The sequence below is a fragment of the Bufo gargarizans genome, chromosome 11, assembly GCF_014858855.1.
Source record: "Bufo gargarizans isolate SCDJY-AF-19 chromosome 11, ASM1485885v1, whole genome shotgun sequence".
NCBI lineage: Eukaryota > Metazoa > Chordata > Amphibia > Anura > Bufonidae > Bufo > Bufo gargarizans.
Window position 1 is genome coordinate 56,979,966 of NC_058090.1, and position 18,239 is coordinate 56,998,204.

At 41.7% G+C, this 18,239-nt stretch overlaps 1 protein-coding gene across 6 annotated transcripts in view; it reads left to right on the plus strand.

The window, feature by feature from the left end:
• MEIS2 (Meis homeobox 2) overlaps nucleotides 1-16,137 on the plus strand; it is a 117,214-nt gene extending 101,077 nt beyond the window's left edge. For 3 of the 6 annotated variants that reach the window (XM_044271877.1, XM_044271878.1, XM_044271875.1), the window contains exons 10-13: nucleotides 7,112-7,170; nucleotides 8,699-8,809; nucleotides 10,316-10,409; nucleotides 14,894-16,137. In XM_044271877.1, the coding sequence (XP_044127812.1) occupies nucleotides 7,112-7,170; nucleotides 8,699-8,809; nucleotides 10,316-10,374 (229 nt within the window). In that variant the 3' untranslated portion in view covers nucleotides 10,375-10,409; nucleotides 14,894-16,137. The remainder of the gene's footprint in view (nucleotides 1-7,111; nucleotides 7,171-8,698; nucleotides 8,810-10,315; nucleotides 10,410-14,893) is intronic. The other 3 variants (XM_044271880.1, XM_044271881.1, XM_044271876.1) reach the window with 1 other exon arrangement.
• Nucleotides 16,138-18,239: the final 2,102 nt, after the last annotated feature.

The window sequence follows — 18,239 nt, forward strand, 5'->3', positions numbered from 1 at the left end:
GAAAAAGAGAGAGAGCAAAAGAGAGGGGAAATGCAGTTTAAGGTGGAAGGCGAAGTGTATAGGAAGCGGCGGATCTTGTGTTTATGAGGTAACTGTTCCTGTAAGGAATAAAGGTCTGTAAGGCATGCAGTTAAAGCGAGGCCCATAAAATTAAAACCAAATTAAAGTACAGCATGGGATTACTCAGCCTAGTTATAAATGGAATCAACACAACCCTTTCACTGCCATTGGTTTGTATGTATCCAAGATCACAAAGGGTTAACGCTGCAGATTCATTAGCAACACATCTGACCTTTAAGTTACTAAAATATTACAGTTGTTTTAATATTTCATTGCTCTTCTCTGCTCCTATTGAACTGGTGAACTATCTTATTAGACTCAGACTGAATTTTAATAGGCCCCCCGTCACATTTACAGCCCACACATAACGGACGCCCCTCTGCAGAAATCACACAGGTATGGGTGGTGGGTTGTCCAGTGATCAGAGTGCCCTGTATGAGAACAGAAGAGCTGCCCACGTTACTGAAAACTCTGGCCTCTTTACAGCTTTCACATATTCTTTAATTCAAGGTCAAGACCCTGCAGAGAAACCACGGCCCCTGGGACATGGCACCATTGTCCAGCTGGTACTAAGCCAGACTAATCGATTCACTTTAACGCTTCCACCATTATTTAATGTGCTTTCTGGGTCTGCCCCCTACCATTTGAGCAGGACGTTAGGAAGTGCTGACCGCTATTCGGCCCTTTAACCCATTGTTAATACATTGCATTTACAGGTTATTATAATTGTCTCCCATTTATCCTGAGGATGAGATACTATTATAGTTGTACCCGTCCACACAGCAGGACACAAAATAAAGGATAATTCTGCTTTAGGCTTATATAGTCCTGCAAAGTGAATTCCCATAGTCTAGGTTTAGTAGTACCATCTAAATCTCACCTTATAGTTTTCATAGTGGTCAGCCGAATGCTTGTCTTGATTTTTAGACCTATTTGGGCTCCACAAGAGAAACTAACCTTGGATATAAAAATTCCATTAATTGAAAGAAGATGTCTAATAAAAGGTCTACTAAATAAACAATCAAGAGAACTTAGGGTGGACCACATTAAAGGGGTTCTCAGGGAATGATTCAAAATGGCCACCAGCAACCTGTCCTAACATGTGAGTAGGACCGATTGGCAGCAGTTGCAGAGCTGCTTAGAGGAGTGGGGAACAGGGTGTCAATACACAGTACACTCTTCCCAATTACTATGGGCAGGTGACGGCTGATGTATTGCTGGAAGTTACATTTGTGTAAAAAGATAAAATATTCTCTATAGAACAGTGGTTCATTCATTGTAACAAAAATTCAAACATGGCCCGATGATGACACTGTGCCACTGAAATCATTGTCTGTTGTTAATATCCACCCTAATGACATTCATTATAGTTGAAATCATCAATTTTTGTCACCTTAAAGAATCATTTCCACAAACAATGTCTTATTCTTTGGCTTGTTAAAGCAGTATATGATATAGATTGTAGTGAATGTAACCTTCTTACCGTATTTGTGACTGTATTTGTGAGTTATCCCCTCCCTTCTGGTCCTCAGCTGTGTCATGTGTAGAGTCAGAGTCAACACTGACTCTACAACAGACACAGCGTGTGGACAGGAAGTATGTTTCTCTATTCATTCCTATGACAGCCTTGATGTCGGTCTCATAGGAATAAATAGAGGAACTGACTTCCTGTCCACACATAAGCCACTATGTGAGTTATAGAGTCAGTGTCAGTCACATGACACATCTGAGCACCAGAAGGGAGGGGATAACTCACAAATACAGTCGCTAGTAAGAAGATTACCTTCACTACAATCATATCATGTACTTTTCTGTCAGAGCAGGGCGTAAAAATATTCGTAGGAGTGCTTCTTTAAGACAGAAAGAGTGGTGGTCAGGAGTGGTGAGCTCATTTCCATTGATAACCCGGCTAGCTATTGATTGAACACAATAATTTTTCCATTTGAAGTCTCAACAAAAGACAAGTTTTTGACATGGGACATTTTAACCTAATGGGCAGATATTCTTTCTATAACCAATTGGATGCAGTGTCAATGGTGCTGGGATACAGTGCTGTCTTCTCTTTAGTGTAATGGTGAGGAAAACACTAATATATAAGATAGAGGAGGATGAGAACTGTAGAGGAGCTTCAGGGAAACTATATTGGTGAACTTTATAGGCACTAAGCCTGTGGACGAAGGACGCTCACCCCTAGATCACAGAGATAAGTAACCCTTTTGAGAAGTTTCAAGACCTTGGTGACTATAAGAATTCTCTTTACTAGTAGCACAAGTCTATATTGATTACGTGTAGTAATAGAAAAATAAAAAAAATAGGATCTTGTGTAGCACATGAAGAGCTGGAATTTGTTTGAGGACAATCTGTCCAGGTAAAGCCATCAGTGACCTGGCTGTAGCTTCTGCACTCCCATATGTGCTGACATCCTGAACACACAGGTGTATTTATGCCCCAGGCATACTGGCCACAGTCCATTCCATTTACAAGAGCTGAATTAAACAGCAAGTAGTATGTTGAACAGAAAGGAAGAGAGCAAGCACAAGGGGGAAAACAGGAGCATCAAAGGATATGCCTGCGAGCTTTGTTAAGGCCAAGAAAAACCCTGTTTCAGTTGTCAGAGCTTGTTGATGTTGTAAAGAACGGTGCATTTTCCTACCTCGCTCTTCCATTCTCTCTGCAATATGTGGTTCTGCCTTAGGACAGAAAGTAAAACAGAACGGATGAACAGAGTTCCACTCCATAAATCAGCCGTTCCCCTATCCCAGATCAAAGCTCTGACATGCTCCCTTCCAGCCTACTTGTCCACTTCTGCAGCTTGATGGACAGGTAACATCTGGCCCAAAGATCTCTCCTAGAGACCTCGAAAATATCTTCCTCACAGCTAATCAGGGGTATAGAAAGCTGAGGACTTGCACTCACCTTCATCTCTTCAAAGCTTGCACTCTGTAATTGCTCCATTTCCATGGGCAGTTTTTTTTCCTCTTTCGCTTTGTCCATTAAAAGGAATGTGCCATGTCACTTCACCCAAATTTCTGTTTTTGGATGGTTTCCAAGATATTGAAAGGGACTATTTGGATAGATAGATAGATAAATAGAATTAAAATAGAATTAAAGTCCTATTCAATCGTATGTACACAGTAGACAATTCAAATATTCAGTGTGAATTAAAGCAGTACCACTACCACTCATTTTGTCACCAGGAACCCCCTCTTTATATGATTATAGTACATTTTCTTTATAGATTTTTCTCTTGCTTGGTGACCAAGGGCAATATGTCACTTGCTCCAAAATAAGTTCCAGCCAGTCATTGTTTCAAGGCCCATCCATCAATCACTGTTGCAGAGGGCCAGTTGTATGCAAATCAGATTGATATGCAAACTATCAGGAATGATGGAGCCAGGACTTGCTATCTTCTCCTCCACGGGTACGAATCTTATGCAAAACCCTCAATAAATGAAGCAACAAGAACCATCTGCCTCCCCAGAGCCACCTGGGAAGTGGCACCCAGGAGAAATTATAGAAATTGAAATCTAATGATACAGGTGCATAGATTACTCTTTCACTTGCCCTCAGATAATACTCTATTAACATAGCACAAATGACCATTTAGACAATACAAAAAAAAAAAAACTAAGACATGCTTGTCTTCAGAATTTCCCTTTCAATTCAATGGAGATATAATTCTTTACCATTGAGGGTTCTGCATCAATGCATTTACACTAGTTTTCTTGTGTAAATTGCATTAAAAAGTAGGGTTCGGAAAGACGTGGTAAAAGGGGCCTTCAACACTTCATCCTTCTTACATGGGGTCTGACAGATTCACTAAGAGAGATTTTCTATAAAAACATATTTACTAACTTTGTAGGCCCCATCTGCTTTACCTACTAGGTTTATGCTTCCCACATGTTGGGTATGTCCATAAATTAGCCTCTCATGATGGCTCTATAACACCATACACATTCCATGTATCAGACTATTGTGGCCGACCTCTGCAGGAATTGTACATCTCAAACATCCAGTTGATTTTGGACCTGTTGGAAGAACCTTGGGTCATTTGCTATCTCATCCCATTGAAGAGAAGTTGTATATTTCTTTCCTGGGACCATTTTTAATCTATTCTTGTGAGCGCTTAAGGCTCTATTTTGTACAAATAGCAAAGATAGTGTGGTACAGTCAAATATGGAACACAAATGCCGATCGACATGAGAAAGAACCACCAGCATTACATTGGTCATATGAGTCATCCATTTGTGTCTACTAGGTTTATGCTTCCTTGTAAACAAGATCCAGGCAAAAGGGGGAACACTCGGGTTCCTTGCTACGGTAATACGAGAGGTTTCATGATGCATTTTAAGCTGGCCCCATACTTAGGCACACATGGCGGAGGGCAATCAGTAGAGAGCTCCCAGTTTACTAAACATTTCTGTGTAGTATCCAAAGAAATGACCCCTGTTTGAACCTTCAACCCTCCATTTAATGACTTGTTTGAAGACAGGCTTGAGTGCCGAGCTGGAGGTGTGTTGGGGGTGGGGAACCATAATGGTTTGCAGGCCTCATAGGGTCTTTGTTGGTGGATGAAGGCAATCTTGCTACATATCTGTGCTTTCAGTGATGCTGATCTTAACTTCCAGTACCAGCTTTATGGTACCTATGTTGGCAAGACATTTCCATTTATACATAAAGGTTAAAGCCTTAATGCCCAGTAATGATAAAGATATTTAAGTCCAAGTTCTGGTGTCCTCTCTCAGTCTCAAATGTGGATTGCCCATTCATGTAGATTTGATTCTGTCCCACAATGACAGCTGAATGATCCATTACAGTCCTATCATTTATTGGTGTCATGAACACTCCAGGTACAGTAACAGTATGTGTGCCTTGGAAGGGCGGCCATGTTTTTAATCCATAGGAGGTGTGGAGTGTGGACTAAGGGGGTCTGCATTATACTAGTACTTTTATTTGTTTAACTCAAAACACAGAGGATTAATGGCAACAATTACCAGTTAAGGTAACATGAAAAATTGCAGGCACTCATTCTGGGATTACTATCTAAATTAAATCCAGCCTTAACGGCCCAGTGACTTATAGCTCTGCATGTCCTTGTCAAATGGGGGACCATTACTACCTACTTTTAGGGAAAGGGCGGAGGGAAAATCCCCCATGTATTTAATACTAAACACATGTTAGAATACACACCCTGCTCCCCTCACACCCGTCTTGGTAAACAGAAATGGTGCATGCCAGCCCCCTGGGTCCAGGTTTATGCTCTGCCCTGGGCACCTTTAACCCTTCACTGTCTAACAGCTGATAAATCTGTCATTCTCTCCTTCCACACATTCCTAATAAACCCTTTTGTTTAGAAGTAGAACCCCAAAACCTTACTTCAGCTTTAGTCTCTGACTGTACAAACCTCGGTTTCTGTTAGGATTCTTCATCTAAGATGATGTTATGAAACAGGTCTAAATGAATTGTGCGGCAACCTTTTCATGTCGGCCTTGGATCTTTGCCAATCTCTGCAAGTTGCTCATGTGTTTGTATCACCTTCCATTTTCATGGATTCTTCTGCCTACAGTTCGGTACAACAGGAGGTTGTCTGATGAGGTTCCGGTAGGGCCAATAGGAGTAATCATTGAAACCCGCTCAAAACCCTGGTGTCATCTCAAGAGGGTTTCCCTTGCTACTGCTCTTGCATTTCTTAACGTGGGACCCTTTTAACAGAATTGCAGCTACTAATGAAATATTCAGTTCATATATATATATATATATATATATATATATACATACATACATAGAGCAACTGCTCTACATCTATTTGCTCTTCCTCTTTGTATAAATTTATACCACTTCTGCTCCTAACACTAATCTAAGTGTTATCTTTAATGTGAATCTAGAATAAACATAAGTCACACTTTCCTATAAATATAGAATACACAAACACTTGAAGGAGGGTTGCACAGACTTTAGCATTGCCGTAGAGTCAACTCCAACCCGAACACCATATGGAGTTAGTATGTTTATGTGTCAAATATATGTGGGTTTCCTCCCTATGAAATGGGCCATCTTCTGCTTCTTAGGGGAAGGCAATATGGAGTGTGTTGGCACCATGAGCCCCATCCAGAAAGAATCAGAAGACTAGCGTGCTAACCATTTGGAGCTACTGTTCCGGTACATTACTTCATTTTGGTCCAACTGCAATCTTTGACGTCTTTGAGCATTTTGTTAATTTCCAACATATAAACTGATAGAAGTTAAAATTGCTTCTTAAATCACTACCTTAGTCCTTAAAGCACTGGCAGCATATACTATGCCACAAGAGCCAGCAATTGCTCAAATAATTTTTACTGGCAATGCTGTCATGGTCATACATCAATATTTTAATATTCATTGCCAGCAAAATGTGCCAAGGTTATAAAACATTGTGTAGCTCAAGGCTACCAATCAACACCAGAAATCAACCCAAGTTGGCACTGACCTGTGTATGACCCCTAGCTTTAAAAGTTTGGGTCAGCAGGAGGTGGTGGGTATTGGGCAGTAGGGGAGGGGGGGTCTTACTCCTGGAGCTCTACGGCTCTGTAAGGCTGGCAATAAAACATGAGACAGTTTAATGGATGTCTCTGCTGACCCCGCTGAGGCCACGTGAAAACAAAAAGCCTGGACCTCATTTAGGGTGGACTGGGTGGGGAGTGGGCTTATGCAGAGAGATCAGAAAGCATGGGGCTAGGGCTGCACATTGGAAAATCAGAAACATCTTTGCTGGGACCTCAAATACGCTGTTGTAGAAGAAACCTAAGGAACTGCAGGTTCTTATTGAGTTTCTTGATGTTTCAGGAGTGTTTAAAAAAAATCAAACACACTCAATGTGCAGCACATTCACTTTCCTTAGGGGGGCTCCTACTTCTTCTCTTACTATTCATTGTTCCATACTGCTGCTGATCCATTAAGAACTTCCAAATGCAGTCCATCACCTTAGCATCTTGTGGTTTTCCATTGATTCTGCTTTGATGAACATTTTGAAGATTTGTGCAGATTAAAAAAGACATCCTCTCCTGTGTTACAGGTTTATTAATGCTAGAAGACGAATAGTCCAGCCGATGATTGACCAGTCTAATCGAGCAGGTAAGGTGCCAAGTTCCTATCTCCCAGGTGACATTGAACGGGTTAAGCTCCTGTCAGAACCTTCCAGCAGTCAAAAGGTTTATGAAACAGAGAGGGGTTCAATGGGTAGTAAATAAAATGCCACAGCAAGACATTCTGTGAGACAGTAGAGACAAGAAGAGGGGGCAATCTTACCCGCTTTAAGTCTCAGCATCCCACCATAGGGAGCAGCTAATTGGTGCTAATTGGAGATTTCCAGCATGCTCTCAATTCAATTGCATCCCCTCCTCCTCACAGGCCGTTAATTGGTGCAAAGTACTGGGCCACTAAGAAGCAGTTTAACCCATATCGCGCTGGAGCAGGTGATTTTGCCATGGAAGGGTTAAATCTCTCATTGCCTCTGCCCAGTGCCATCTAACAGCTCTTGGCAGTATAAGGAAGTCTTTCCCATATGCAGCCTATTGTGTGCATTCATTGACTGTCTATTCACACACAACTGGCTGGAATTGTATTATACCATGGGCTTTATTTTTAGGTGTAGACTGAGAATGTGTGTGGGGCAATTGTAAAAGGGGGGTAATGTTCTTTTTGGAAGCAATTCTCCCATTATAAATGCCACCAAACTCATTTAATGACCAGAGTTACAATGAAATTTGCTATGAATATACATGCAACTCTCATTTTGGAAAGGATTTTCCTTTCCTTCCAGTTGGTATTACTGCCCTTTCCTGATATCTGCATTCATAAACCTTAGAGACTTCTGTCACTTAAGAAATCGGCTGAATGTGCATGTTATTTCATTGCTGGGAGGGGCTCGCTGCTGCCAGACACCACTGATGCCACACATATTGGGGAGGAAATCATCCAAAAATGTCAACCCTTTACTTTGTTACGAATGTCTGGAGGTGTCTGCTGGGGCCCAACGACATTAGACAGTTGGCAGGCCATCCGCCAATGAAAACCTCATGTCCACGGACAGTGGTCAGAATGACTATAGTCATCTTCATATATATATATATTTTATTCATTTATTTTTTTAAACTAGCAATGACCATTGGTAGAAGACAAATACCACATGTAAGCCAACACATTCCCTAGGTTAAAGTCTTCATGCCCTCAGTTTAGTGCCAATTCATCATCACAAATAACGTGAGACAGACTTGTTGCTATGGACTTGCTGTGAAGGACTGGGGCCATTGGGCAGTGTCCTTAGCAACCAGTCTATATGGAAGTAGGAAAGAAGCCTGGTACCAGTCCAACCATGCCACTCCTATCTCAGAAGCTTTATTAAAATATTGTGTCACCAAAAAAATCACCACAGCTGAAGATGGGGAATATACATGGTTTTGCCATTAGGTTATATGCATGTCCATCACATATTCACATAGAGCTGTCAGTGTATTACACACACAAGGCCTTCATGTCATGCTTGTCATGTTTCTGTTGGTTTGAAGTATGTGTTTCAGTCCTAAAACTGGAACTTTTGCTGATATTTCGGTATGTCTTCTCTTCTTTCTCCTTCTCTGTGTCCACGTTTGACCACAATCAGGTTTTCTTCTTGATCCTTCAGTGAGCCAAGGAGCAGCATATAGTCCAGAGGGGCAGCCTATGGGAAGTTTTGTGTTGGACGGGCAGCAACATATGGGGATCCGACCTGCAGGTGAGATATGATCTTTCTATTCATCTTGTTGATACGACTGGGATCCTCATCCATTGACTTAGGTAGTCCACAGGTTCTACACCTACAATAATCTACGTATATAAAATCTGTGTTCAAAACTCTGTCTCACATAAAATAAATTAGTGCTGCACATTTATGAAAACAAGTGCAGCCAAAAAGCCATAGCCGCCAAACAGACCACTGGTTCCTGCACAATAAGGTAGATCACTGAAAGCTGATTAGTTGCTATTGCTTAAAGGGGTTCTCCACTTTGGAAAATCCCTTCTTGGTACAGGTGTCAAAGCGTCCCCCTGCTGAGATCCCACCCATCAGCTGAAATCTGTAGTGAAAGGTGACAGTAAGGGCTGTATTACCCCTGCAGATGAGCATTACATGCAGCGATCTCCTCCACAGTATAGGGAGAAGCGATCGCTAATGCCATCACTTGTCTCATGCCCTTTGTTTGCCCTCAGTTTAGTGCTTGTTTGCTTGTTCATCAGGTAACCAGCGGCACTACTACATAGGCAGATCATCATTCCTCTGAACTCTTGTTAGCGATGATCTGTGCAACCCTCTGCAGGTCAAATACAGCCCTAAATGTTCAATTTCCCTGCAGCGCCCCCACAGGAAACATTAAACAATGCACCCACTGCCCATTTAAGTCAAGGTGTTGTCTGTGTAACGTAGGACAGGACTGGTCCCAAGAGACAACAAGATATGAGGATCCTGAACATCGGATCTATAAACTCAGAATTTCCTAACACTCAGTATGGAAGTGAATTTTCTAACCTGGACAATTGTCCACTCGCATGTCTTCTTCTATGGAATTGCTATGCCTGTTATTGGCAATACTGACTTTACTTTTCATAAATTAGGACTTCTATGTTATGTGCTGTGACTGTAAAAAGTGTGGAGGATGAGGGCAATATGTGAATAAATACATATCTGCATTCACCGTGTATCTATGTATATATATTGCTTATGTTGTAAAAACTAGCGAGGTGAAAAATGCTGAAGAAAATGATTAAAACTGGAGACCTAGCAACAGATTCCTGTGTAATACCTATATCTATCTATATGTATCTCTGATTGTATAGCGCCCCCTAAAGCCTTTCACTGACTTCCTCATTGACATTCAATTTGCACCTTTTTATCATATACAATAGACTTATTTCTCCCATGGTTTACATGAACGCAGAATATGAAGCTATATTGTTGATGGTTTCCCTGTTATTATGTTACCCATTGCAACCAGTAATTGCTTCATTGTCGGACCTGACACTTGAAAATGGCCAGTAAAATCCGATTACTTGCAGGGGGTGACAACTCTTTTTGCATCAGTTTTATAAACAAGGCTCATCCATAAAAAAATATTGAAGACGTAGAATAATCTCACTCCCCAATATAGATCATTTATATTACTGATCAGTTCCGATTTATATTAGATTCTCCGAAACGTTACTGTAATGACGGTGAGTATAACGTCTTGTTCTGTTTCTCCTCTAGGTCCTATGAGTGGGATGGGAATGAATATGGGCATGGATGGACAGTGGCACTATATGTAACCAAGAAATTGCAGAGCAATCACAAACAAGGGGAAGTAAGTATCCTAAGGATGATGAGCCTAATAGTCACATAATGCAGGAATGAATTTTGGACCACACATTCTAAGGCATCATGCACACAGCGGTGTCTATATTTATGTCCTCAACATATTGATAGATTCCATGTGCATTCCAGTTTTTTTTTTAACTCCCATTACTAGAAAGGACTATTCTCGTCTGCAATGTGGACAAGAATAGGACATGTTCTAAAATTTGCAGAAAGCCCACACGGATCAACAAAAAATACGGAAGTGTGGATCCACAAAAAATACGGAACATATTTACCAGGACATTCCTTGCAGTGAATTCTCAGTGTTTTCAAACTTTCCTTCTAAGGGCTCATGCACACAAACATATTTTATTTCCGTTTTTTTGCGGACCGTATGTGGAACCATTCATTTTAATGGGTCCGCAAAGAAAAAAAACGAAATTACTCTGTGCGCATTCTGTTTCCGTTTGTCCGTATGCCTGTTCTGCAAAATAATAGAGCATGTCCTATAATTGTCCGCATTACAGACAAGGATAGGACTGTTCTATTAGGGGCCAGCTGTACATAGGGTCGTGTGCAATGAGCCCTAAGACAAATGTTGCTATAAGGCTATGTCCACACGTAGCTGATTTGTGGGTGGAAACACGTCGTATTACACGAGGAGCAGAGCGGATGGGATTTTACAAATCTCATCCACCCGCTGTGGGAACAAAATGTAGAAATTGACCTACGGTTTGGATTTACACCACACATTTTTGCAGTGGGTTTTCTTGTACATGCGGATGTTAACTACGGATAGATCAGCAGGCATCAGATTTGTTCTGCAACATGCGCATGGGTATCCTCCAATCACAATCAGAAATCTCTGCAGGAAATCTGCCCTTACCTCTGTAGTCTCTAGAGCAGGCATCTCAAACTCGCGGCCCTCCAGCTGTTGTAAAACTACAACTCCCACAATGCCCTGCTGTAGGCTGATACCGGTAGGCTGTCCGGGCATGCTGGGAGTTGTAGTTTTGCAACAGCTGGAGGGCTGCGAGTTTGAGATGCCTGCTCTAGGGCAATCCAGCTGTTGTGCAACTACAATTTCCAGCATGCTCCATTCAGTTTGATGAGAGTTCTTAGAAGAGCAGTGCAAGGATGCATGCTGGGAGTTGCAGTTTCACAACTGGAGTGCCGGAGGTTGCCTACCCCTGCTCTAGGGGATTATGAGAGTAGGCATGTACATATCCTTCCTCTTTAAGGAGTATCCATGTGCCATAGTATGTAGTGAATTGGATGCTGTTGGTACCAGCAGTCACTACGTCCTACCTTGAGCTCTAGAGCTGACCTTGATCCATCAGCCATGAACCCAGAATGCTAAAAGAGCAAAGTGGTTTCTATGTATTAATCAGCCTGGGCCGTATCTGCCTCATTACTGTACACCTGGAGGGTTGTCCTGTCTTTGTCCCAGTGTCCTCTCTGTACCTGCATCCTGAAGGTGACACTTCTTCCAGGGCATTAAATTCCTTCTGTGAAATTAAACGTGTTTGAGATTAAAACCAGGAGATGTTGGGGCCAGTGAAATTGTCCTCTGAGTGATATAAATCTGTTAGCCTTGGATGGATGCCCAAATGATCCCATATGCAGAGCCGAGGAGTAGACTCTCGGTCAGGATGCTTTGCTGGGGAGATCCTTCCATTTTTATCATTCTTTTTTTTTACATGTTGCTCCTTCCTACCAATTGTTCTACACAGAACGAGGGTAGCAGTCAATAAATTTAAAGAGAGACACATTTAGGAGCAAGTGAATATGAAGCAATGGATTTTTCACTGAGGGCTGAATGACTGCACTTGGATTAAGAAATCCATTAGACTTTAAAGCTTCAAGTGTTTTTGACGTATTAAAAAAAAAAATGTGTGCGGCTGCCAGTTTCATCCCCTTGGCTGAAGGCAGCAGAGCAGACAGAATTGCATATAACATTGAAACTTCTTTGTTTAATGAGGCCGAATATAGGAAGACGTACCTTGATTAAATCATTCTGTATATGTAAATAGGGGCCAGCATTTCATAGCCCATCTCAAGGGGCTGCCGTGACATCCACTGATGGAGCCAATTTTCCTATTTCTTCCTCCTTTTTACAAATGCAGTCAGGAAACAGAAAGCAATGTACCCTATAACGGCCATAGAGAAAACATTTTCTCAGCTTGGATAATTCTTAATATAGGCCATATAATTTCTAGCCTATTTAATTACATAACATATTTTATGCTTCATGACCAATTACATTAATAGCTTAATACAGAAGAATATTATCCTCTCTTGATTTGATTATGCAGCCACACAATATGGTATATTTGGTACTTAATTATCATCATCCATTGAGTAGGCTGCCGGGCTAGAACAAACACAGGGCCAATGATGCAGCCTGGGATATTGTGTTTAGATGGCTCCAGCACTTACGGTAATAAAAAGGCTGCATGTCTGCTGCCTCGCCATCCTCATATTACAACTGTAGGAAACATCTGCTGGACGCCTCCACTGCAGGTGCCTGAGGTTAAATGGAGTCAAGTGTTGTGGCCCTCTTGGGTGGCATGAGAAATACATGGTCCACTCACTGCACACAGATGCCACCCTAGCCTGCCCTGTACCATCACTGCACAATGGTCTATATCACCGAAACACTTCTAGCCTCTGAGTCTTGACCAGCTCACACGTATCTACTGCATGCTAAATTATACCATTATATGCAACGTACCACATGACAGAAGTAACATAATCATGAATACACTGGGTGTATAAAATAAAGGACCGCAGGAGTGGATTGATACTGTTGTGAGCTAGGACTAGTGATCTGATCATGATGGCATCACCAGCAGACAACGATGCACTCCGTTTTGTCCATCATGGGCTTCATCTTCTGCATCTAGTTGAAGGGGCCTCTGGGACCATAGAGCCGATCAGCCCAACCATGCATTGGTTCTATCTCATATCCAGTACCAGTTTAAAGCTAGATACAGGCTTCCAGATAGTTTAGCCAATCTAACAGTTAATGGACATCAGGGACATAGTTACACAGGGTGGAGGGGCGGTTGTAGGACCTCTGACCCCATAAGAAGGTCCTGTTGCAGATTTTACACTGAGGCCACACAGTTACAACTCTGATGGAAGCTGCATTTACAAGGTCCATCTAAAGCTGCATTTACACAGCCCGATTGTGGAGGCTGCATTTACACAGCCCAACTGTCGGACAGATTATCAGGAACCAACGTTCCCAATAAACTGCTTGGCTAAAGGTGCCGCAGATCACTCGATGAATGCGAAAAACACAATAAGCAATCGTTTCTAACCAGCCGAAAGGTGGATATTCTCCACAATCTCACTTACTGACCAATAATTATCTATATTGGGCAGTGTAAATGACCTGTAAAATTTGGGGGACAGATTTTCCAGATTTAGGGACAGATTTTCAAGAGAAAAATGCTGAGACTATATTAATATTGGTGCAACGCCCTTGTCGTCTAAGGGTGAAATTTGGTGAAATTGATCTTTTGCCATGCTATTGATATATGTAAAAAAGGTCACTATGATCTGTGATTTTCGACCACCACTGATATCCATAGCAAAAGGGCTCACTAGAGGATTTTAACCCCTTTGTAGTGCTTAGAATTTTTTGATGGTGAAAATCTGATCCATTACTCCAAGCAGACTTCTGTCCAAAACAACAGGAGTTTGCTTACGATGTTGTGTTAGACTTCCCGCAAGAGGAATCTCTGAACAGTGCTAAAGCGGTGGGAGCTCTTCCTAGAGGTCTTTCATTCTGGAGATCAGTGGTACAAGCTCTCAGACTTCACCAAGGTGATGGTCTCACAATCTTACATATATCTTTGAAATATATAAAATTCAGTATTTCCTCTCTAAGACTAAATGGACAGACAGATATAAGACCTTCTACATCCTTACAGTTCTGAAAAAATTTAAGCCTCAGACCCAAGACACTTGGACAGTCCAAGTAATGCCATAAATCCTGTAAGAACAAATTTTAGAAAATGTTTCAATACATACATGTAAGGTCATAGAGTCACGGTGGCTGAGTGGTTAGCACTGGTGTCCTGCAGAGTTGGGGTCCTAGATTCACATCCGACAAGGACAACATCTGCATGGAGATTGTGTGGGTTTCCTCCGGGTACTCTGGTTTCCTCGCACAATCTAAAATATACTGATAGGGAACTTATGTGAGCTCCACTGGGGACAGCAAGTGATGACAATGTCTGTACAGCGCTGCAGAATATGTCAGTGCCATATAAGTGAGTAAAGTGCAAAAATATCTAGGTTCTGATTTTATGAAAGTAAATGTCGCCATGTTTGATAAATTCTATATAATCTGTAGAAACTCATTCGGTGATAAATCTGCTAAAAAATAAATTAATGGACAGGAATGTAAAAGTTGTCTATTTATTGCACACATTTATATTGGATTTCCCCCTAATAACCCACGATTTCTGTGTTTTCCAGGTCTGCAGTACATGCCAGGGGACTGTCTTTCTCAGGGTGGTCCTATGAGTATCAGTTTGGTACAACCAGCTCACACTTTTCCCCAGTTGGCATCACACCCTTCCTCAAGACATGGACCACCGGTGTCCTACATCTACCATCAGCCATCATGACACAAGGAGAATTGCTGTCTTAGGGATGGCCATGTCTGCACAACCACCACCACCCCCCCATAACCCCAAACAACTCCAACTCTTGGAGTCTCATCCTGTCCAGGAAGCCCATCACTTATAAGGAACCTCAAGGGAAAAGATAATATTTTAAGACTTTTGAACTTTGGTCAGTTTTAAAATTCCAGACAGCTGTGATTTTTTTAACTTTTGTCAATTTTTTTTTCACCGACAACAAAGGACCAATGAAACAAGACATAAATGTGAAGTCATGGGTTCACTTTAATGCCCATTAAAAAAAAGTCCCCTCTGGAAGCAGAAAGACTCAGAGATATAACTACTGTAGGATAAATCATAGGAACTAAGTTAACTTGTACATTTCTGTTGATTTAAATAGTTTTAGACGAGACAAAAAGAGATATCCTTGTTTTTTCCACACTATGTGTGTTGTTCCCAAATGAATGACTTGGCTCAGCCAGAACCCCCTCCCCCTGTCCATGGAAAGCTACAGATTATTTTTACCTGTGACCAGCGAAGAACAAGGCCAAGTCCTGGACTAGAACCATGGTGGTGACAAATGTCTGTGCTCCTGTCCCTCAGCACTACAGGACTATATGGATTGGGGCAGAGACACAGACATGACATGGACAAATGGACACCAACCTAGATGTGGACATATGGAGAAAGGGGGGGGGGGGGGTCTCTTCCTACAATCTGGTCTTTGCACCAAATGACAGACTGAACTTAATTATAAACTCAAAGATTGAAGCGTGAGTGGGCGTTCAGCAGTGAGTGAGCGAGTGAGTGTGAGAATGAGTGAGACGATGAGCCCGAGTGACTGAGAGGAAGGAAGACAATACTGTAACAAAATTTGTTCAAAGTTCGTTCTATTAATGTTTCATGTTATATATTCTATGTGTTACCTCAATTGAAAAAAAAAGAATGTTCTCCTAGTAAAACCTGCTGTGGGATTGGTATTGTATGTCCATGGATAATTTCTTTCTCAGCACGTGTTCCTCATTAGAGAAAAATGCTGTTACCTTTAAGCTTTGTCAAATTTACATTAAAATACTTGTATGAGGACTGTGAGTTTATGTTTAAAGAAAAAAGGTGTTACAAAAAAAATGCGGTAATAAATATTTCATTTTGAATTTTTTCTGGGGTTCCTGTGTGGACTTAGTTTTCTGTTACATGATGTCACCTAAAAATAACCCCCTAACATAATATATAAAACATACATGTTACCAAGCTACATGATATATCACATGATGAATATATATATAAAACAGAATAAACAGAACAATACTGCCTACATTTCACAGAATAAACAAACCCAGAACAGCCCATTTATCCCTCCAAACAATTGTTTATTTATTCTATTTTCATTATTTTTAATGAAGCTTCACTCATAATAAATCATTAGATTTTTATTTTTATTTTTTTTAGTTTTAACTACTTTTAGAATTAATTGTTTTAATATAATTTGTTATAATTTCATTTTAAATTGTTTTTATAACTTAATTTTGATTTATTTTATTTTTTTCAATCACAAGTCATAAATCATTATTTTGTTTTGCAGGGGAAATGATAGTTCGGGAGGGGGGGGGGGGTTGGCATTTTTGGTTTGTTTTCTTAAGAATCTTGTACTGTTATGGATAGGAATAAGATCTATGACTGTGTAGACTTGGTAACTGTATTGTATATTTCTAGTAATTTATCCTTTAAAAACCCACATCACTGTTATTTTTAGTTATTTTTTTACGTTTTCTAATATTAACATGGAATGAGAACTAAACCTCTTCTGACCTAGTCCTAGTTCTCATTAAACGAATATTCCGTGCGGCTTCCACGTCGGCTCGGGAAGAAGAAGAAATTAGATGTATCCCTATCAAATGAAACGAAGCGAATAACGAGCGAGGTCCGGTAAGTGCCCCTGCTGCGGTATTTCTAGCTGATGTATTACCGGAGGCGGTAATGTCGGGGCCGGCAGGCAGTGAAAGGGTTAATGAAGGGGGGGGGGAGCAGCTGTTCTTTTAGGGGGGGGGGGGGTCTAGTGATGGGACATGTAAAGAATTTCACACACTCAGAATTCTCCGCAAATGCTATGGTTGACAACCAACCAAGTTACCGCGTCCCGATGATGGCGACCAGAGCCGCGAATTCGTTAGTACATAGAGGAGGGGGAGGGGGATTCTCGGTACAAGAAGGAGGCAAGATCTAAAATTGTTCTAAGTCGCATTGGAATAGTGATCAGGATACAGACATCAGCTGCAGTCATATAGGCGCAGAAATGGCGCAATCTGCTTGCCCCCAGGGACACGGAGAGCCCTGCTGCTGCTGCTGCTGGATCTGGAGCTCTGAAAGGCGATTTTAATATTAATAGTTTGGGTGTAGAAGAGAAGGGAGGCGCAGCCTGCTCCCTGACAGGGATGATGGATGAGCCTGCTCTCCTCATTTCCCTGCCTCCATCCAGCACCGCACTCACTGGAGCCTCCGAGCAGGAGGGGGAACAAACACCCTCTGGCCTCCCACCATCGATTTCTAAATCATTAGGAATCAATTACTGCTCTCAATATTTCTTATTTTGCTTAAATAAAATATTCAGATGATGGAAAAGGCTGGAGATGGGGAGAGGCTCTTACTGGAAATGATCTCCCTGCTCAGGGTGGTGGTGGTGGTAACCTTCAGCCTGTTCCTGGAGATCTAGGCAGCATCACATACCAGAAATAGTCCCTGCAACTAATGGCCTTCACATTCCTAGCACTCACCCCCAGCACCCTGCCCAAATCTATCTATATACACCCCAGCACCCAGCCACCCTGCTCATATCTATCCATATACACCCCAGCACCCAGCCCAAATCTATCTATATACACCCCAGCACCCAGCCCAAATCTATCTATATACACCCCAGCACCCAGCCACCCTGCTCATATCTATCTATATACACCCCAGCACCCAGCCCAAATCTATCTATATACACCCCAGCACCCAGCCCAAATCTATCTATATACACCCCAGCACCCAGCCCAAATCTATCTATATACACCCCAGCACCCAGCCACCCTGCCCAAATCTATCTATATACACCCCAGCACCCAGCCCAAATCTATCTATATACACCCCAGCACCCTTCCCAAATCTATCTATATATACACCCCAGCATCCTGCCCAAATCTATCTATATACACCCCAGC